General features: G+C 36.6%; 2 protein-coding genes across 2 annotated transcripts in view; one reads left to right on the forward strand and one right to left on the reverse strand.

Moving 5' to 3' along the window:
- Positions 1 to 20,277, forward strand: part of LOC136886738 (uncharacterized) — a 144,067-nt gene extending 123,790 nt beyond the window's left edge. The window contains exon 9 of the mRNA XM_068230470.1: positions 19,774 to 20,277. The gene's annotated coding sequence lies outside the window, so the exon portion shown is untranslated. The remainder of the gene's footprint in view (positions 1 to 19,773) is intronic.
- Positions 5,004 to 22,688, reverse strand: part of LOC136886061 (zinc finger protein 83) — a 31,278-nt gene continuing 13,593 nt past the window's right edge. Inside the window, exons 2-5 of the mRNA XM_067158789.2 lie at positions 20,273 to 20,352; positions 19,311 to 19,415; positions 8,022 to 8,083; positions 5,004 to 6,420 (exon numbers count right to left, since the gene is read on the reverse strand). Coding sequence (XP_067014890.2) covers positions 5,154 to 6,420; positions 8,022 to 8,083; positions 19,311 to 19,415; positions 20,273 to 20,338 — 1,500 coding nt within the window. The 5' untranslated portion in view covers positions 20,339 to 20,352 and the 3' untranslated portion in view covers positions 5,004 to 5,153. The remainder of the gene's footprint in view (positions 6,421 to 8,021; positions 8,084 to 19,310; positions 19,416 to 20,272; positions 20,353 to 22,688) is intronic.

Below are 22,688 nucleotides of genomic sequence, written 5' to 3' on the forward strand. Positions count from 1 at the left end.
TACATGTACCCCTGCAGTTCAAGTCCAGACCATCACAGCATAAATCCCTATCTTCTACTCTCCCATTAGGATTTACAAATATCACTGCCATTTTGCCATGAACCCACTCGATAGTTATGTTTAAATCTGTGATCACACTCCAGTCAATATTTCACCGTTGCCCCTAAACTGCTTATGCACTGTCATAAGCAGATCCTACACATGCCCATTTATGTTTGTACATATTCCAGCTTGCCTTATGTTGTTGCAGGTAACATGAAAAACTACCACCTTTTCTCAACATTTCCCTAAACTTAATTCCTAGAAAATACTCCACCCTGGTTCCCTTTCCTCCATCATGTAGTTTCCCCACAAATCTCAGAGTAGGTCATTGTACGGTCTTGAGAAATTGGAGAATAAACTGCAAGGAACTGTTTAATGCCAACAGGGCTTCCAATGCCATTGGTAATTTCACTCATTCTGATACATTTTTTTTAACAAGGGCCCATCAGTAGTACTACATATGAACTGTGGCCTATATGCTTATTGTACTATCCTGTTTATAATTAGTACCAGTCCACAATTCCTATGTTTTTAGAGTGTACATTCATAGTAGTAAGTCTATATTTAACTTTTTGTCTTGATTAACATGCCCATTGTATGGGATACTTCTCGCCCTCCACTATCTTACGTGGATTTTTTTACAGTGTTACTACAACACAGGTGGACTCTTTTAAAAGATATATATAGTTCAGTCAAATATATTTCCACATGAATTAGTCATTTTCATTCATACAAAGCTTCCCATCCTTTTTTAAGCTGGCTTTGGACAGAGCACTGGGAGGATAAAATTTTTCCTGTCTTCATTTTCTTCAAGGTCACTGTCTTATATGAGAATCTACAAATTTCACTGCCACTTTCCCTCAGATAGTGTTCCACTTGTTTCCTTACATGGTCTTTTAATAAATAGTTTCCTGTGTTTGTTCTACACCTTTTAAAGTGTTCATCCATGGTTTACAATTTCTCATGTGTTATGAAGTATGGCACCACAATGCAAAGAAACTACCTATATAAGAGTTAAAATGTTGGCAGTTAATAGTAATTATGTGGCAAATGATGAGCGCGAAGGTTACTCAAACCCTTACTTTCTAACTGGTAGCCCCTGACCTCTGTTGACTCTACTAGTAATTATAGACTCACAAGACAACCATTAGATTTTTTCTAGTGGCTTTACATCGCACCGACACAGATATGTCTTATGGCGACAATGGGATAGGAAAGGGCTAGGAGTGGGAAGGAAGTGGCTGTGGCTTTAATTATATCATGAAGGTCAAACATCTCCAACAGCCTACCATATTGAAGCAAAGAAAAGCCAAACACAACAAACACTGCTGCTACTGAAGACCACCGGCCATGTGGCACTATTCTCACATGACTACTACCAAATTATAGCCTAATTTTCATTTTTTGAAAATTCGGTATAGTTTTTTGGTGAATGCCTTAACATTTCCTTGGGATCCGTGCTTCTTGTAATTTTTTATATGGTTTGGGTTTTCAGCACTCTTCCTAGCTTCCTGGTATGTTTGATAATTTGTTGCCTGCTGTCCCGCTCTGTTTGGTTTATTTTTCTTTATCCTTGTGTGCACACTACCCTGTGGCGTTAACTGGCCTAACGTTATTTACTGTAATTCTTAGGGGGTGTTGCATTACTCCTAATACAAGCAATATTTTGCCTTGATCAGTGTCTGCTACATTTATTTTCTTCTCATGTCTGAGAATGTCTAATCTTACATTTATACACTGAGCAATGTAGACAAGCAGACTGCAAGGAAAAATCTGTAACCAGACATCAAAATAGTCTGATGACATAGTCATGTTTCTGTTTAGTATTACTGGAATAATATTGTCATAAGCAATATTTTGCCGTGGTCAGTGTCTGCTACATTTATTTTCTTCTCATCTCTGAGAATGTCAGTCTGGTGTGAAATTTTTTATCTTGGAGGTAAACAAAAAACTGTCATTTGTCGAGTTCACATTTCCATCCTCATTATTATCAAAAGCATCTAGGTCTTATATTATTTCCACTGCAATTGTCATTTTCATCTGCTTTTAGGCTGTATCATCATCCAAACCTACCGAATCACTGTCATTAGGCACGTAATTTACATCCGGAACATCATTATCCGAGCTAAAGTCCAAATCTGATACTGAAACTTCTCCATTGTGCTCTAAAATCTCTGCCAGTTGGTCATCACTCAAAAAGACATCCTCATGATGCCATATTTTTGAAGTCATCTCAGCTACAATAAACAAAAGCTATTTTGTAAACCAGGTTATAAAATTCCACTGGGACTCTATGTCCCAACAAAGACTACCCATAGCTTGTATGTGTCCATAACATTTCACTAATCTGATATAATAATATGTAAGATGCATGAAAATGGTATTTATTATTGCTACAAGCAACTGCATGTGTTACACGATGAACACAATAATGCATCCTCTGTGAAATGGTGCAAAAACAGTGACCTGTACCAAATTATCCCATTCTATGAATAAAACTGAGAACAAGTGCCATCTGTTGGAAATTTATGGTAATGCTAAAGCTAACAAATATACACATAACCAGTAGGACACGGTCCTGTGCTAGTATTGCTTGATGACCTTGCGGGACACATAAGTCCCAGTGGGAGTGAAAGGGTACTTGAAGCCATAGGGAACCTGAATTCAGGTTCTGTATGGGAATCAACATCTATATTATATTATCTGATGGCCAAGCAGGCATCAATTTTTGGTAATGAGACAAAGTCTCTCATAGTGCATTGGCACTGCCGGTGGCTTCAAGTGGGCTACGCAGTGACCTCCATAGTATGCACTAGCCATGCGTCTTGGTAGGTGTGCTAGGTACCAACTGATGAGCCCAACCTAGCACATGGGGGCAAAACGCTGGCAACCAGGAATGAGTTAGCTGGAAAATTTATAATTGTCAATAACGGACCATTTTTATTGGTATTATATATTTACTCATTCGGGACAAATATTTCAGGTTCCCTATGAGAATCAACATCTATGTCATCAATCAGAAAAACTTAAAATGATTTTAAATAATGGTTGCTCAACAATCAAAATATATTAGTTTATATATTTTAAGACATATAATAATATTTATATAAGGTGTCTCACATCATGTAATAAATGCTTTCGAGAAAACACATTTCAATCAGAAAGAAATAATTTAGAATATTAGGTGGATATTACAATTATAAAGGTTTGATATTCCAGTTAAAGAGTTTGATTTCTATTAATTCATGTCAAATAGTTGCCCTTGATAAGAAATTATCATGAACACATTCCAAAAGAAAACAGGTTTGAAACTATTACAGTCTTAATCCACGTTTGTTTACATCTGTTTTGCATCTGTACTGAAATTATTTACTTACTTGTTGAGATGACTTACATCAGTATTACCAATGGTTTTGAAAATGTTCATTACTAGGCAATTGCATGATGAGAAATTAGCATGCTGTGAACACCTTACATGAAAATAAACACAGGATATTGTCTGGTGCTTTGAAGAATAATCCCACACTTGAAGAGTAACTCACATAGCATCACAAACTACATTTTTAGGTTTAAAAGAAATAAATTGACCATAAACAGTCTCCAAAAGAGAGCTCCATTACATCACGCAGACTTCATTATGTTCAAGGCAATGGTCTATAAACCATGAAAGTCATAATAAGCAAGAAATTTTCTTTGCAGACCAATATGTTTGCTGTGTCAGTAACCAACTGTCAACTCTTGATACAAGACTCGCTCTCAATATGGATAGCACATAGTCTTCGCCACTAGACTATATTTTATATAAGAGTTCTGATAATCAATATGTGAAAGGCATAAAATTAATTCAGGTAAATAGTACATTGAGAAGTTTATTACATAGACACAGAATAGATGTAATTTGGGAAACAATATTTCTCTTTGTCATAATATAAGCTTACTAGCAGATAAAGTAGAATTAAAGCAGTTATACTTTGTCATGTCACAGTTTCATTGCTGGTATGTGATTATGGGAAAGATAACAAGCACTGCACTATCACACGTTAGAGTGCACTTGAGGACAAGTGAAGAAATGTGATATTATGTTGAAATTAAGAATGCTTTGGCAATTTCTTTTTGCTATTTTGCTTCACGTAGCACCGACACAGAGAGGTCTTATGGCGACGAAACCAATTACTATACTGAAATTAACTCAAATTAACTTACTCAGTGTTCTGACTAGAACATTTTTAATGGGCGCACTGCCGTGCCACTTTTATGGACCATCCAGCTAACATAGCCTAGATATGTACTAATTTCATAATATTAATACATATCTGAGTCATTGGGTGCTCCAAATTAAAATGTAAATATTGTAAATGTGTTTATTTAAATGATAAACCTTCATTATTATCAACATAATTGCATCAATTATATAAGAGCTTGACTATCATGTAGTCTTGTGAGCAAGCAATGTCTGAATTAGCGTGGAACTGCATGCGAGCACACTATTACTCATGATGTCTCAAATCTGTATGGCACTCCTTAGCAACCAAGTGGTATGCCTCAGTTTTATATGATTATGAATGAGCCGTTGAGTTCAAAATACTCTGTTATGTCCTCTTTTGTGATAACACTAAGATAATTAAATTTCAAAGTTAGTTTACCTGTCTGATATTATTGTTGATGTCTTGACAGGAATAAATTGAAATTTTACCATATTCATTTTTACGTAGTATTCTCAGCCTGGCGACACAATCCTGCCACCTGGCTGATGAAAATTTCTGGGGAGAACACTGCTGATACCGAGATGGGAGATAGACTGATCAAGAACTGTACTTAATATCAATACTTCCAAAATATTCAGAGAACAGGGTAGAGAAATTATGAAATGCCCAAAACCACATGAAGTTTCTGTATTTTAAGGAAGGATTAGAAATCATTTTTACAATAAATAAATGATATCTAGTAACTCAAAGGCACCATATCGTTTTCTCAACTAAGATTTTCAGTTGAATCTAAATATATCAAATTTTGCTTTTCCAGTTATTCTTACTTTATAAACACTTATATGATTAAAATCACCCTGACAATAATTAAAAGCATGATCCAATTATTCTACCTAATACACACACTCACGTTGGACGGGAATCCGTAATTTTATGGATGAGCAAATGTCTCTCCAACGAGTTTTTACGGCGATAGGACTCTCCACAAATACTGCAATCAAATGTTTTTCGGTTTGAATGCTTCATCATATGCTTTGACAGTCTCAACTTTTCAGTAAAGGACATAGAACACACTTCACACCGAAAGTTGTGCTGACTTGTATGATTTAGCATATGAATCTTATAACCATATTTCCTGGTGAACACCTTCCCACAGATTTTACATTTACAACATTTATAACCTGTATGGGTGTTAAGATGAATCTTAAGTGAATTGGAGTCAAAGAATCCCTTACCACAAGTGTCACACTTAAACGGCCGATTACCTGTATGTGTCCTAATATGCACCTCCAACCTCGAACTCTGAATGAAGGCTTTATCACAAAAATTACATTTATACCGTCGTTCACCCGAATGTATGCAAAGATGATTAATCAACGTTGATTTTCTTGTGAATTCTTTCTTACAAATATGGCATTGAAAAATGTTATCTTCAGTAGGTAACCGTAAATGCTGGGCCCTGATATGAATCTGCAATCTTCGTCTCAGAATGAAGGCCTTATCACATAAATTGCATTTAAAACGCCGTTCACCTGAGTGTATACAAAGATGATTAGTCAGTGTCCACTTTCTTGTGAATTTTTTCTCACAAATATGACACTGAAAAGCATTGTCTTTAGTGTGTAGCTGTAAATGTTCACTAAGTAGGGCTTCCTCTAGAAAGGCAATTCCACAGACCTTACAAATACATACCTTGCCATGTTCATGTAAAATTTTGTGTTGTAGTAGCATACTCTCCAAAAGAAAAACTTGACAACAACTCTCACATGGATAATATTTCTTACAGTCTTCATGCAACATTTTGTGCTGTAGCAGCATACTTTCAACAGGAAAATCTTGACCACAACACTTGCACAAGTATGGTTTATCATCCAAATGTGTGAGTAGATGTAATTTCAAATCACACTCCAGTAGAAAGCATTTCTTGCACATTCTGCACTGAAATTTCTTTACCCCAGAATGTGCACTGAGAGTGTGCCTTCTAAGGGATCTAGCAGCCTGGTATGTCCTGTCACACACACTGCATTTGTGCACTACATCCTTCAACTTTTCCTGTGGAATATGAGGATCTTCAGGAGTAGGTAGCTGGCATTGTTCACAAACAGGACCATGCCCAGCACTACCACATACCGCACATGAAGTCTTGCTTTCTTCTATTTCAGTCACTTCCTTGCTGAAAAATGAATATTATTAAGCATTTTAATAATACACTGCATTGTGATGGTATTATTACATTATAATTAATTTATTAAACAGTGCATGTAAAATATCTACAAACTACTGTGATATTACACAGATGCGACACCAAAAGACCTATCAACAAACAAGGCATATCTCTAGTGTGTCTAGTTTCATTAAATATTTTTTCATCCAGTTGACTCTTTCAGATTCACCTGCATGTCACTGTCACTACTTTCCCATACATGTTTAATGATAGAACTCAAGTGCGTCTTCAACTCAAACCACGTTTGTGTTAACCTCAAAAGTTCCTCAGAACCCTCCCATATAAAACAGGATGCAGTATCATAGATGAATATTCTGTTACAATTCATTTTAAGACTTATGATGATCACTGAATCATCTACAGAAATCTGGACAGAAGACACTACAGAGACTAAAGACCACTTATGCAGATCGTAGAGAAATATTTTGTTATTAAATTCTTCGTATGACATCTGTATACCTATCGATTCTTCCCTCAACCATTTACTACGCTTCCCTTCTCAAACATAGGTGTTGTAGCTTGGCATTCTCATTCTTTCATTGTATTTTGGATCTGCTGTTCAGCTGTTAAGAGGTTCCTTTTGTATTCACAGCTGCTGGGCCACAAGTACTGGTATGTAAGTTCTCTTCCTGTCTGCTAGGTGAAACATTAGTGCCTGTGGCAGCAATTGTATGATCGTGATAAGTACCTCTGCAATTCCTGTATGAGTGAGGTGGATATAGCTTGTGGCCCAAAATATTTTATTACCAGGAAAGTTTTCAAACAAAAGATTCAGTTATAACAATCTAGTAGTTAGCCTGAACTGATGATTCTATCTTTTGTTCTCATTATATTCTTTGGCATGTTATACAAGTTATATGATATATTTATACTCCTTTCAAGGTGAGTTATTTTAAAACACATGCAGTATGCACTTTAAGTTCCTAAGTGTTCAGTTACGTTTGTATTTTAAGTTTGTAATAATTTTTACATCAATATTATAGTTTGTAAACATCCTTTATTTCTAAATAGTGCTTGTTCTTTCCTTTATCTATCCATGTTATGTTTGTTTTCCCTTTTCAACTATAACAAGTGGTAGCATGTTATTCATTGCTATAACAGAGAAGAAAATATCACACAAGAAGTGATCAATTTCACAAATGAAATACTCTAGTTGTGCACAAAGCAACAGAAAGCATCCAACAAGTGCAGGTAATTTGTTGCATTGTTACACACTACTCACCTGATGCAAGTCAAGGAAGCAACAAAATCATGACCAATACACAAATATAATAATAATTTAAAATAATCAGATGCTTACAGGCAGCTAACCCAACTTACAAATACATTTTGACTTTCAAAAAGAAATTTCTTAATGACTTCAAACAATATACATGCACAAATGCTGGTGATACCTTTAGGCATCAAGCTCAGTCAAAGAGTTAATCATCATGAGATAAGAAAATGCTTTCAGTCTCTACAAAATAATATTTCAAAACTATTTACTATTAATATTATCTTTTAACATAATCATGGCTTCTAAAAACATGATACGGGCTGATAATACATACCATTCTACTTCTGTGGAGCACTCTGTAGGATCGACAACCTCCTCCTTTACCTTGCCTGGAGGCTGAAAGTAAGCAAAAAATTCACACGTTTGAAATGACTATAAATTTCTTAATTGTGTTGCACATTGTAGATAAACTATTTCTAAGATCAAGTTTCTGGCCTTGGAAGTCAAAAATTATTTCAAATTACAACAATAATAATAAATGCTTTTACATCACACTAACTACTTTTACGGTTTCCGGTGACGTAGAGGTGCCAGAATTTTGTTCCGCTGGACTTACAGTAAATCTGCTGACTTGGGACTGACATATTTGACCACATTAAGAGATATAAATTTCATTGTGAAATGGTCCATATTGAACTGTGGTTACAATTAAAATTAAAAGTACAATAGTTCCACCTTTTCAATACAAATTAAGTGGGTTACTTTACAGAAGGAACATTTATTAGGTACTAGTTTCAACCCATTATCAGGGTCATCATCAGCCAAAAGCACGAGTTGCACAATGTATCAAATAGTCCATAGAAATTGTAAACGAGTTGCAAAAACATAGTGGATTTGACACTATAAAGATGAAGAACAAATAGTCATAATACTGATAAAAGTTTCAGATAATGCATAAAATGCATAAATTAATGCACTTGGCTGTCGTTGAGGGAAGAACTCAAGATGATCATTTTGGATGTCAAAGAAACTTGAGACTTGTAATTCTTTTGTTATATCATCAAAGGTAGTAGTGGCATTAAGGAAACAATTTATGCACATGTTTGTTTTCTTAACACCATGATGAAATACAGCTTTTAGAAATTCATAACAAGTGATACACAACTCTAAAGGTTCTTTGGTATCCATAAGTTATGAATACAACCAACACATTGCAGTGCAAGGTGTCAGAACTTCTTAACGAAAGAATTATAAGTCTCAAGTTTCTTCAACATCCAAATTGATCATCTTGAGTTCTTCCCTCAACGACAGCTAAGTGCATTAATTTATGCATTTTATGCATTATCTGAAACTTTCATCACTATTGTAACTATTTCTTCATCATATTTATAGTGTCAAATACACTATGTTTCTGTGACTTTTTACAATTTCTATGGACTATTTGATTCATTGTGCAACTCATGCTTTTGGCTGATGATGACCCTGATGATGGGTCAAAATGTTTCTCTTGTAAAGTAACCCACTTTACTTGAATTTGTATTGAAAAGGGCACTGTACTTGAAATTTTTATATTTGACCACATTGGAATACCACCAGACGGTGCCAGGATTGAACCTACCAGCTTGGGCTTGGAAAGCCAGTGACTTAACCATCTGAGCATCTCAGCCCAGCATTACATTAATAAAAATATGCCTTAAGAAATGGAACATACACACATCTCTATCTTTATTATAAACTGTTATGCGTTTCAGCATTCAGTCTGCCAGCAGCTGTCAGTTAAGTATGGGTATGTAGAAACCCAAATATGCAACCAGTTCTGTGGCCTTATTTTTTGCCAATAAATAATTAAAACCCATTCTAATATCATTTTGGTTTCGCTCTAAATCCCATATATTCAATTATCAAATCTATTATTCTTCTAAGTAACCTATCCTCCCCTATGCACCACTGAGTTCATTTCTTACTTAGCCTTTATCTCCTACTTCTGAGTACCCTCCTGCATGTTTGTACAGCAATCATTCTTGTTATTTTCTTATCCATTATTTATAAAATATAAATATGATATCCTGAGTCAAACCAACTCTCACTCCCATATAGGAAAGTCCTGTCTGGCCAGTTACCCTGCTATGGTAATGAGTAGACTGCACAGCCAGTCGCCCCAAGGTGACTAACGGCTTTGGGGTGGATAAGTTTCCTTAGGTGGTGTGATGGTCCTCTCAGTGAAGGAAATGACACTGGAACACACTGAGTAGAGCCTAACCCTAGTTTAGAAGAAGCTGAAAAAGGTGTCTTTACTTCATGTTAAGAGTGTCCTGATCCCCTGCTGACAGTAGCTTTAAAATGCCTTTGGAAGTAACGGCCCTATCATAATAATAATAACCTAAAATTAATATAGCACTTTTAAATCAGTCTCAGAAAAGGCTTAGGCATTCCCTGTAAGTGACGCCCAGTTCTTACGCCGGGGAAACTGAGAAGTGTGTAACCAGTAGAGAACATTACGAAGGTGGCAGCTATCAACCTCATGTCATCGACTGAGAAGTCAGAAGAGGTGATAGATTGGAGAAGGATAATATTGCTATGATGGGTTTTTATTTTGCTATTTGCTTTACGTTGCACCGACACAGATAGGTCTTATGGCGAGGATGGGACAGGAAAGGTATAGGAATGGGAAGGAAGCAGCTGTGGCCTTGATTAAGGTACAGCCCTGGAAAACCATCTTTAGGGCTGCCGACAGTGGGGTTCTAACCCACTATCTCCCGGATGCAAGCTTACAGCTGCGTGCCCCTAACCGCATGGCCAACTCGCCCGGTTATGATGGGATTAAGTGATGTTAAGTGGAGAGGAAAAGATGATGTTGAGGAAGGTATACACACTCTACTGCAGTATAAGAATGGAGTAGGGACAATTACCAACAAGATCTCAACCCTTTGCAGTCCAATTTTCTGTCACATGTTACAACAGTCTGGTCCAAATTAATTTTGCACATTTTTACCTAGTCAGATTAAACTCAGAACTTTTATTAGTAACTATAATTATAATATATTATGATTATTATATTACATAAACATGAGTCTAGTGAGTTCGTTACAGGTTCACACAAAAGTAATCAGTGCAGGGGTGAGAAATAACATAAAAAAACTGAAGTGGAGTGGTGCAGCTAGGAGGAACCTATGGTCCTCTAGTTTTATGACCTGATGAATAACTTAGTCTAAGAGGCTCACTATCATGAAATGTTGCATTCTGGTAAACACTATTGTTGTTTGCATTCCCATTTGTATGTGGAAAAGTATTTTAAGCATCACTGTTACTCAAATGATCAACACTGACCTGTGAAGCGTCATCATTGTCGTGTGCCGTATCCCCTCCTCCAACCCGGCGCATTACCTTCATGTGTCTTCTTGCTTTTGTGGCAAGCACTGGAACTTCCTCTTCTGAATCTTCAGAAACAGCATATGATGGCCCGGGATCATTCCGTGTTTTTTTACGCACAAGTCCGGTCGCTGAAGTTTCACTTGCAATGCTAGATTTTACTACACCTTCATCTTCTCTTGACAGTTCTCTAAACTCTTTGTCTAATTCAAATAAATAAATCGTCACTGCTGTCTAAATAAATGTGCACACATATTTCTCCTTCATTCATATTTGCCGCTTTTATATCGCAAATTCAAGTCAGACAATTCGCATTCACAGATAAACATGCCTAGTACAACACGTGTGCACACTACTGAATGTAAACAAAACACAGCTGACAGGCCGCGGGTAACCATGACGATACACAGCTACATATATCTTGTATTATTTTCATGGAGATAAAAGAACGGCTTCCTTTGTGCACAAAAATTTGCTCTAGAAACATCAGGAATATCGATCGACCTCCATCAGGTCAAAGAACATCAATAAATAACTTCTTAAATAGAATGAAACATAATGTTGAGGTGACCCTCGACGTTGGACCAGTTACAAGAAATCATGATGTTGAGGTCACCTTGATGTTGGACTGGAAAAGGTTAATGAGTATGTAGATAAAGTGGACTACAAAAGTGATTTAATAATAAAGATTTCAATTGAGTATGCACTCCAGACTGGATGCAAAAAGGAAGATATGGGCAATTTTTGGACATAATGGAGAGAGAAATAAAGGACATAGAAGTGACCGTTGGGGGAGACTTTACAATGGTGGGATGCAACAGAAAAGGAATGGAAGAAGTAATTGGACATTTTGTATATGCAAAGAGGAATGAAGAGTTGGAGATGTTGGCAAAATTTTGTGTGAAAAATGGGATTTAACAAAAATGAAATTACAGTGTAAGAGGTGAAAACTGCTGTCAGAGGAATGAAAGTCAGAGAACAGCAGGACTTGCTCATTGACAAAGACTGTACAGGCTATTTAGATGTATTGGAAAGAAAAAAATAAATTCTTTACATAAGTATGGAGAGGGTGAGTATAGAAGTAAGATGGAAGAAAACCGAAAGAGTCTACACAAAGCTGCTGAAAATGGGGAGGGGGGAAGGAGATACAATAATTCAACCATAGCAGATAAGCTCAATATACGATTACCTTGATGAAATTCTGAATGTGAGATGAGTGTAAACAAACTGATAGAGGCAGAGTGTGAGGAGACAGAATCCGAGAGTGAAATCACAATATATGAGGTGAAAACTGCTGTCAAAGGAATGAAAATGGAAAAAGCTGTAGGATCTGTTGGTCTACAATGGCTGTACAGGCTATTTAGATGTATTTGGAAAGTAAAATTGACAGAAAATCACTGAAGGTATAAGAAAACCTATATTTATGATGAACAAGTAGATATATGATAATTATTGAGGAATCGCATTAACATTTCAGATAGCAACTGTATTGGAAAGGGTACTAGAAAAGAGAAAGACAAGAAAGGAGGAAAGAAGTCAGGTACTGTCCACGTTCAATGATTTCTATTGAAGACACGCAGCTTTATGTGCCTGTGTGAACAATGGCCTCTTCCGAGGTGGCCGAATCCAAATGTTCATTCCATACAGTTCCTGTCGCTATGTTCTCTCACTAACAGATCGGGATGGACCCTTCATTCAGGAACTGCAACAATTCCTATCGGGTTTGGAAGCGATTTTGATTCACAAGCCATGAAATGCATCTCTAGTCCCTCTCGATCAGGATCATTTTCTGACATGTTTCATGGCCACGTGTGGTACACAACTGTTTGTTAAGAGGTAGACACATTGAGCAGTCTGCTGCAAAACACCAACAAATCCAACAACTTCATGCACTGTATGTCCAAGGGCACGACCAAATACGATTGCCCCTTTTTGTCACTCGGTCACATCCTTACATCTACCCATGTTGGCTTACACTGTCCGCTTGAAACATCAATGTCTCAGTGATCGCTACTGCATTGTCCTCACGTAGAGGCAGTGTGCATGCAGTTGAGCATGGGACTTGTTTGCTGTGCCATCTATACAGGCTTAAAATCCCTCCGTGCGCCTGCACTAGGGTGCTAATTTTTTGTCCAGTAAGCTTACTCATAGCAATTGGCTGTCTCAGCTTTCTTACTTTTGCTTGGTATGCAAGAAGGCCATATTTGCAGTAGTATGGTTCATCAGAGACCTGCGAGTCTCAAAATCTGAAGAATGCTGAAATGTACACATCAGTTGGGAAAACTTTGGCAAATAAACACTAAAGAATTTAATGTGAAAGAAAATCCATTTGAGTATCCTGTTCCTCCAACATTAACATACACTTTCCATAGGTAAAGTTTTCTTCAAGAAAAACATTTGTTAGCTTTAGCATTGACATAAATTTCCAACTTGTTCTCAGTTTTACTATCGAGGATTCTTTATTCTTTCCACATATACAAAAATGGAAAATGAAAAGAGATAGTACTGAAGGAAAAGAAGGCGAAAGACCACTCTTATATGTGGCATTTCTGGAAAGAATGTTATAACTCCTTGAGCACTCTAAATCAATGGACAGGGGCCGATGACCTAGATGTGCACCAAACCCATCCCTCGCTAAAGATATATGATGGAATACATAATACATGGCGCGAGATTCGAGGGCGTGGATCCCGATCAGGAAAGGCAGATAACGGCCCTGAACTAGAGATGTTCCTCATTAATTATGCATGACAAGGAAGTAACTAACTAATAGCAATGAAATTCCAATAAAATTGAAATTAGGGTTTATTTATATAAACATATCAGAAAAAAAAACATGAAAGCCACCAATGAAAATTAAATAATGAAACATTAAAAGGATACATACATTTGTCCTTCAGCTTAATGGAAGCTAGAATCTTAAGTCTTCGAGCACGACACACCTCAGAAACAATACATTACGACGGTCTCACCACTTGAATGAATTCTTTCACAACACACTGAAACATCTTAAAAGGAAAACAATCCTCACGGATTTATTTTGGTCTTTTCTTTCCGCGAAGTAATTCACTTAATATTTATGGAGCATTAATCAAGGCTCCACCATCATTACAGCCACAACAACAATGACCATTACGAGGACAAAAGATCACAAAACATCGCAGAGCAGAGCAAAATAAAAGTTAGATATGTAGCTATGCAGGTATTGGGATGGCCGGGGATGGAACATCTTCGTACCAAAGAGTAACACGAAAGACAAAGAAAAAAGTGGGCGTGCGCATCACCCGAATTAAAATTAAACAATAATGGCAGCCACATGAACAAGCAAAACGGTCATAACATAGACCAAGATAAAATAATAAACCCCATACTCGAAGTCAAAACCAAGTATGCAGGGATTAAAGAAAAGGAATGTAAATTAACTGACTGATACGACATCTTTAAGCCCCTCGCTCGCTCCCACACATACAAACATTCAGGCATTGTCGTTATCTGGTAACAATAGGGTCAATTACCTCATTTCAAAACACATTCCAAATACACGGTGTATGACTCACCTGGCCATAAGTAAGCTCCCAGACATGACGTAGTGTTGTGCACAATGCAAATATATCATAAACAGGACGATATGGACTCATGGCCCACGTACGAGTCCACCAACTCAAGCACTGGGTACGGCTCGAACCCATCCCTGTGCCAACACCCAGAGCATAGTTACTTTTGGTGGCAATAATAATAACACAAAACCGTGCACATAGTCAGAATTCTCGCAGAGACCCAGTTACCTCATCACCATCACCATAATAATGCCCTCAAGCACACATCCCATTCATTTCAAGGGGCAAAGACGTATACCAATCAGTCGCGGTTACAAGGGACTTGAAATAGCCACAAGATAAGCATAAAAGAACGAAAACACAGCTCACATTACCTGCAGTTAAAGCTGATAAATTAAAAGAGGGAATATGAGTACAGGCAGAGTTTAAACCTCATAAACGCCCAGTGGTAATTAAGAAAAGCTTCCCCGATCAGAGGCAACTCCATCTTTCTTTTTCCTCTGGTCACAACCACAACAAACACATCAACTCAAGGAGATGAAGTCAAAGAATCGCGGAAAGAAGGACCATCCGTTTTCAAAGCAGGGGTGCTGCCCTCTGCGGTACAGTTTGGGAAATAGTCAAGTGAAGTCAAACAAGAGTTGATTAAAACTCTTAGCAATCACAGGAAAACTTCCATGTTATGAACATGCTAAATGAGCATGTTTCAGATGTTAGGCCATTTTAAAACACAAGCATGGACAAAACTTAGGAAAGGTGGACATTTTCCCGTACCCTAGCTCCTATCACTGTCATAGTATTACTAATGATGTGCAAGTAAGAGTTAATGTAGCTTAAATATATTGGTGGGAATTCAGCTGTGTTCTATATGATACACAAGTGTTAGTTCGTCTCAGATCAGTGATCTACAGGGAGGTCATCCGCTGTACGTGGCAACAAGTGTTGGGCCAAGAGCTGTCTCCATGCATTGGAGATGCGAATCCTCTGACGAATATTAGATATCTCTTTTTGTGACCATGAAACCAACAACACCATTTACAAGCAATTTAGTAAGCCATGAATTCAGGAAAGATGAGAAAACCAGCTTTGTTGGTATAGGCATATCCTCAGGACAGTACACTCCACTTTTGCCAAATCCACTTACCACCTCAAAATTGGAACCCAGTGATCATATTGGCAACCAAAGAAGATGAGGAAGGACACCACAAATAAGGATATGCAAATCATTGACCTCCATCCATATCCAGAAATTAGCCCTATTACCTCGATCTCATCAAGATGGTATTTTCTATATAGTATGGTTGGATTATTTATATCGCCTCTCTCAGTGTTAACTTCTCCAGGCTGGCCTAGATTATGTTCAAACCTGATAATCAGGTCTATTATGTAGCCTTCCTTGTTCTTGCAAGCAATCATGCCAAATCGCCTGGAATAGCCATTACATGATATGCTGTGGATCTCTTCATGCACATTGAAAACTTTCCTACAAAGATCTTCAGCACTGAAAGGACTTTTTATGGTGGCAGGAGTTCCTCAGTACATCACTGAACGGACAAGATCCAAGGACGTGAGCCAGTGTTTCTTTTTCCCTGTGGCATCGCGGGCAGAGGCTACTGTCCAGAGATCTGCCCAGAACAGTTCTGACTGCAATAACCTTCGTTGTTATTTTAATAGCTTTATGCCATTCACTGCAGAAAAGGCCTTCTTGATGATTTATCTAGCTGATGACAGGTGTATATTCTTTGTATAACTCCACTCGAATATCTTTTGAGGTAATGCAGACTAAGCTATCATTTGACTGATTCTCAATAAACAAACTTGCTGGATAATTCTCCAAAAATAGATGTATGGTTGAGGTGCTGGCCTTCTGGCCCCAACTTGGCAGGTTCAATCCTGGCTCAATCCGGTAGTATTTGGATGTGTTGGTAGATTTACTGGCATGTAAAAGAACTCCTGCCGAACAAAATTCTGGCACCTTGGCATCTCCGAAAACCTTTAGAAGTGGTTAATGGGAGGTAAAAACAATAACATTATAATAAAAAATGGAGGTATCTGAGCCTGCAGCTGAAATTATTCAACAGTGAATGATATTTTGTGAACATTTTCCATTTAAATTTTCAGTGACTAGGTTATAAAACCACAGAGAAAAATTTATATGCAAGAAAGAGAAGACTTTTCCTGTCAAGATTAAGCATAAATTAAATTTCAACTGTGTATTTTGTATGATATGCCCTAAGGCAAGGAACATTACACAAAGCTACATCATAGTCTTCACACACATATATCTTGAGTCTCCCCTTCTCATCTTCTCCTTTGCACTATGTAGGAATTTATTTGAGAATTTGAAAAGTAAACAGATGTTACAGGATAGCTTTCTTACCTATGCACTTGTGGCTAGTTAAGTAACTATATGAACAATATGTTTATATTCAAGGTTTTAAATGAATATACTGCATTAATGCTAGATGCCTGAATATTTTCTGGTTTTTAATTTTTACAAAAAATGGTATAACAGTCTATAATGAAGTTGCATGTATGAATTTTAACAATTCATTAAAATATATTTTACAGTTGCATATTTCACTTTCAAAATTGGCCAAAACTTACATGGTATAAGCATTATTAATTCAGAGCAAAGTGCCTTAGGAGCCAGCCAGCTCAGTGCTATAGAGGGACAGGACAAGCTGATTGAGGAATATAAGGGAAGTTCGTGATGTCATGTGTATCAAATCTAGAGCCGATTCAGTTACAGTATGATTCAAAAATCAAAGATAAAGTTAAACAGAAAAAACAGATTGCCTAAATTTCTTGTTTCCTTCTCCACATGAGAGATTCCTTACACTGCACGACCATAATGAGCACCTTCAAAACCCACCAGACTGAGCTAAGATCGAACCTGCCAATTTAGGATCAGAAGGCCAGCGCCTGAAACGTCTGAGTCACTCAGCCTGGCAATCTAAAATTTGCTTTGAAATAATCAGCATGCAAACATTAATAATATACAATCTGAAAGAACCCTAAGGTCTCGTGGAGCAGATGTTCTTGAAAGAGGTACTTAAGTTTGTTTGTTTGTTTATTTGCTACATATTAGTGTCATCAATACCAAAAATATAGTGAAATGTAGAGTATGTTCCTTAAAGAAGAGTATGTTAACAAAATACATAAATTGGATTTAAGAATTAAATATGATAAATATCCCCAAACCATGGTTTATAAATATATTCAGAAAATAATATACAATACTATCTTTTTCTTTTGTACATAAATTATTTCCTTGTCCTGTTATATACAGCATAATACTCAATTCACATGATTCATACTCCAAATAAGGAGGAGAAGTCAACCGCACCATATCATCTTATGGTACGTTTGCCTTTTCTGATGTCTTCACGTTCCTAGCGAACTCTTGTATGTATGAACTATTAATCTTTCCCATCATGTGTTGTTACCACTATGTAATCTTTTGTTATTCCAGTAGATGGCATCTCATACATTAGCATAGGTCAAAGCATTTCTTTTCTGCTCCGGTCTTGTTGGGTTATCTTTCCGGTGGGGACTGTGGGGAGTTTTTTGACTTGAGAAGATGGAAGGATTGGATTTCCAAGTCGCCTTCATAGCATATAAAAGATATTTTAATAGATTCAAGATGTCTGTACACCTCTCGGTCTATGTGTGAGCGTGGGTGGTTCTGACGTTTCTGTCCGTGAAACCTTTTGTGTGTAATTTACTTATTTATTGTTCATTTCACATTGCCGTTGCCGTTATTGGCTTTCTTTACCTGTTTTCTACTTTAATTTGTTTTATTCTTTGCTGGGCGCCTTCTGTGTTGTTTTAGTTGTTTTGTGTGAAACCATGGTAACCGCCCCTTTTCCCTTTTTCTCTCTGCTTGAATTTTATGAGCTCGGTGCACCCTTCCCTTTTCTCCCATTTTAAGCTCTTTTACTTAATGATATTGTATTCTTGGGGGACGTGATTTTTATTGTTGAGAGTTTTATGTCTTATCTGGGGAATTAAAAGGGAGAATGTTATGATAAGGTGCTGTTACTCCCTAAACTTATGACTGTTTAGACCCAATGTGCTACAGAGAAATGTTTTGTACCCACCTGAATTCATATCCTTCAATTAATTAATATAGATGCCAAGTCCTTATTCCAAACTTTTTGTCACGTCTTTTATGAAGGTAAGCATGTGTGAAGGTGCTGTAATCAATGAGTCTGGTGTATTTTGATTATGGGCCACATATTATTTATATTAGCTATTTGATTTTTGGCCCCCTTGTTTTACCTATGCAACCTTTTTTTTTTTTTTTCCTCTCCATAATAAATTTAAGTTCTTGCCCTTATTACTGTTATATTTTTAATTCTTTATGTCTCTTATATGTTTGTTGTCTGTAAGAGGCCCTGGTCCAGTTGCTGGCAGTTTTTTGCTAGTTTTGACCAAATCCACCGCACTGGGTCTTTGTTGTGTTCTTAGTGTCAGTTCAGAAGAAAAAAAACAAATGTATGTTTGCTGTTCCATTCCCTGTTGGTAGTCACAAGCAGAGCAAGTAGTTCCTAATCCCCTGTGCAATGAGTTGATGACCTATGGTGTAAACTAGGCAATTGCCTTAGACACCCTGCATGTGAAAGATAAGATACTGGCAATAAAGAACAAGTCAATCTCTCTGTTTTTATGTGGTGAATGTCCTCTTTTCCTACCTGTTCACCTAATAAAGGGTCGGTCTTCATGATGATTGTGAGTGGTTCTTCAACTTCATGCTCCAACTCCTTGCTTTCTGACATGAGGGTATTTTCCTGATCCACCTATCACAAACAGAATTATAATAATTTTTAATTAACAGACATTGTTCAGTTGAAGAAGTTCACAAAACTGTTATCAAATCTGAAAGGACAATCATTTAATACACTCAATAGTAAGCTGAAGAAGTGGTTATACATTTATCTCTTTTACTCAGTGCGGGAATACTTCGAAATTGATGAGTTTGTTATATATTGAAATTACATATTGGTATTATTCTAGGTATGTATATTGGAATTTTATTTCTTGACAATGTCTATTGTAGGTAATACTGTATATTTAATGATTGAATGAAAATGTCTATTATTATTATTATTATTAAGCTTCAATATGCTAAGTTGTGAATTTCTTTCTTTTTTTTAGATCACAACCCTAGGCTATAGCCAAGTCCCTCCACCCCGAAGTATGTTACAGACTGGAGAGATAAAGCATTCCAAATGATGAGCCTGATATTCAAACTAGGCAAAATGCTGATAATTTTATGACTGAAAAAGGTCTAAAGATTTTGAATGTATATATAATATTAACAAACAGTTAAATTAAACAGGTGTTCCCTTCTGAGAACATTAAATTTTGATGTAAAAGAATTGGAGGTGCATGTGCTTCAAAGGAAGCTTGAAGTGGTGTCTCAGCAGCACACTAGCCGCCAGCATCTTGGAGAGTGTGGCAGACTAGTCTATCCCAAACTCTGTTACTAACTGGAGAAATACAGCAATCCAACTGACGAGCCTGGTGCCATACAGGGGCATTCATTACTGACAGTGCCAAAGAGCTTGAATAGGCAGTAAGTTAAAGGTATAGGAAGAAATATTTTATGTTCAGTGTAAAAGTATATTTTTAAATGAGAAAAAAAATTAATCACCTGTAGAGGACATTCTTCTTTCACAAAAACTGATTCAATTTTGATTGGTCCATGTAGCTGCTCCATGGCTGATAAGAAATCTGAAACAAGACAATAAAAATTAAATAAGAGAACTCTCAAATTGAAGTACAGTGATTACCTCAATATTTTTTTAAAATTAAAAATCTTTAAAAAATGTTAATCCAAGCAAACAACAGGATAAATACAACAGGCCAACAGAGCAAAGGTCAAAATTTACTGACAGGTTTACTGTGCATTGTAATCCTGTAGGTCATCTCGGAATTTACGGATAAGTGGCAGGATCTTGTTCTTGCCATGCAGCAGCACTGTGGGTAGTCACAAACTTAGGCTTCTTGTAGTCAGAAAATTTAAGAAACCGAGATCTTTTAAGGAGACAAGGGCAGAAAATTTACCAGTTGAATATTTCAATCCAAAAAAGTTGGATGAACCAGCAGATTTTTCAAGAATGGTTTGAAAAGATTTTTGTGCTACAAGTATGTAATTTGCCAAAGAAGACTGTTCTATTAATTGACAAAGTACCTTTACACCAATCTACAAGTGCCCTTAAATTTTGTGATGGGAAAATCTTCATAAAATTTTTGCCCCCAAATGTTACTGGACCAGGGAGTCATTGTAACCATGAAGAGAATATAAAGAACAAAGTTGTTACTGCCAAAAATTGAAGACGACTGTGATCTCAAAGAATTATACAATTTTGGATAGCATTTGTGATATTGCGTCTGCATGGGATTACATCAAACTCTCAACTTTTGTTAAATCATACAGGAAAACTCTTTCTGAGTATCAAAACAAATGTCATGCAGACTGCTACACTTGTTCATCTAGTGACATCCATTCTGGGAGGTCAGAATTTTGATGAAGAGAACATAGAAGTGTGGCTGGAATGCGACGCAAGTAATCCAGGGTTTTATGACTGAATGACATATAGATAATGAACAAAACAATGGCAGTGAATGAGAAAGAAGAACAACAAAGCAAAAGTGAAGAAGACTTACTTCCGTGCAGATGACACACAAAATTGCTTTGCAGCACGTACATGGATTGTTTCAATATTTAGAGGAACAAGATGAAGATGCACATCTGGCAGAAAAACTCATGTTAAGGAAAGTACAATCTAGAATAAAGAAAATTTGTTCGCAAAACAAGAAGCAAAAATCAGTGACTGATTTTTCTTTTTGTTAACAGTACAGTATTTTTACTGTGTACTATTCTTTATTTTAGTGATTTAGAGACAGAGCAAAGGTTTTTATTGTACAGTACATATTTTAAAAGTTTTACATATTATGTTTTTTGTACAATGAAACATACTTCTTAGCCTGAAATAATTTTTTGTGTTTACACCTCATTTTTAGTCTATTTTTTGGAGGTTACCTGTGATTTTTGCTATCCACGGTGCACTTGCACCCAATTCTATGGATAATCGGGGCTTTACTGTACACATATCACCATACATATTAATTAACTATAGGTAAACAATCATTGCTTCTTATAACACATTAACCCATTGGCGATACCATAGGTTCCTAGCCATGCTATAGAGTGTAGGGCACAATGAACACCTGTGCAAGTCAGCCATTCCATCTTCACTAGATTTGACCAGGCATTTGAAGTGTTCTGACAAGAAATGGCACATGTTACATACAATTCAAAAGAGGAAGAACAGGTCTTTCTCACGAGAAAATAATGTGTTTAGTAACCGCAGCAATTCATGTTCTATTTTGATACTGAGTGTGAATCCCCATCATTCAAATCAATCAGTCATTCAATCCCCATCCAACCAAAGGTCAGAAGTAGTGGTTATGTTGTGTAGAAGATAGCTGTTAGCAAGTGGAGACATTTCTGAAATTCTGAATAGAAGCATCAGTGAAAGTGAGTTAGACAAGTAATTGTGAAGAAATGTTTAGTGACAGTGATGACAATGACTCCAAGAAAAACAACAGTGAAACAGAAAATTCTGGAAGTGACAAATGTGACATTACATGGCCAGATTTGTGTAAAAGAACTGCAAAGTGAATAGCAGGAGTAGATAGAGGCAATGTGACAAACCACAAGATTTTCACTTTTTAGGACAAGAAACTCCAAGGCCCATAAAAGCTCTTTATTTAGCTGATTTGAATGCAAAATATGTCTCATGGCTTTGCATATCCCTGACTGCTCAGAATATTTTCCATACTATGAACATCTGTTGAAAATCAAAATCCAAAGATCTATCATTTTTTCATTTAATAATATCAAGTTTCCATTAGAAACTATGAATAGCTGTGACTCTCATAAATAAAATGCATAAACCTATAAAATTAGTATGTCAGTGGGTTGTAGAGGACATAAGGGATTCCCCTCTATCATCATCATCATCATCATCATCATCATCATCATGTAAACCTTCCAGCTTGCC

Source organism: Anabrus simplex, chromosome X, assembly GCF_040414725.1.
Source record: "Anabrus simplex isolate iqAnaSimp1 chromosome X, ASM4041472v1, whole genome shotgun sequence".
Taxonomy (NCBI): Eukaryota; Metazoa; Arthropoda; class Insecta; order Orthoptera; family Tettigoniidae; genus Anabrus; species Anabrus simplex.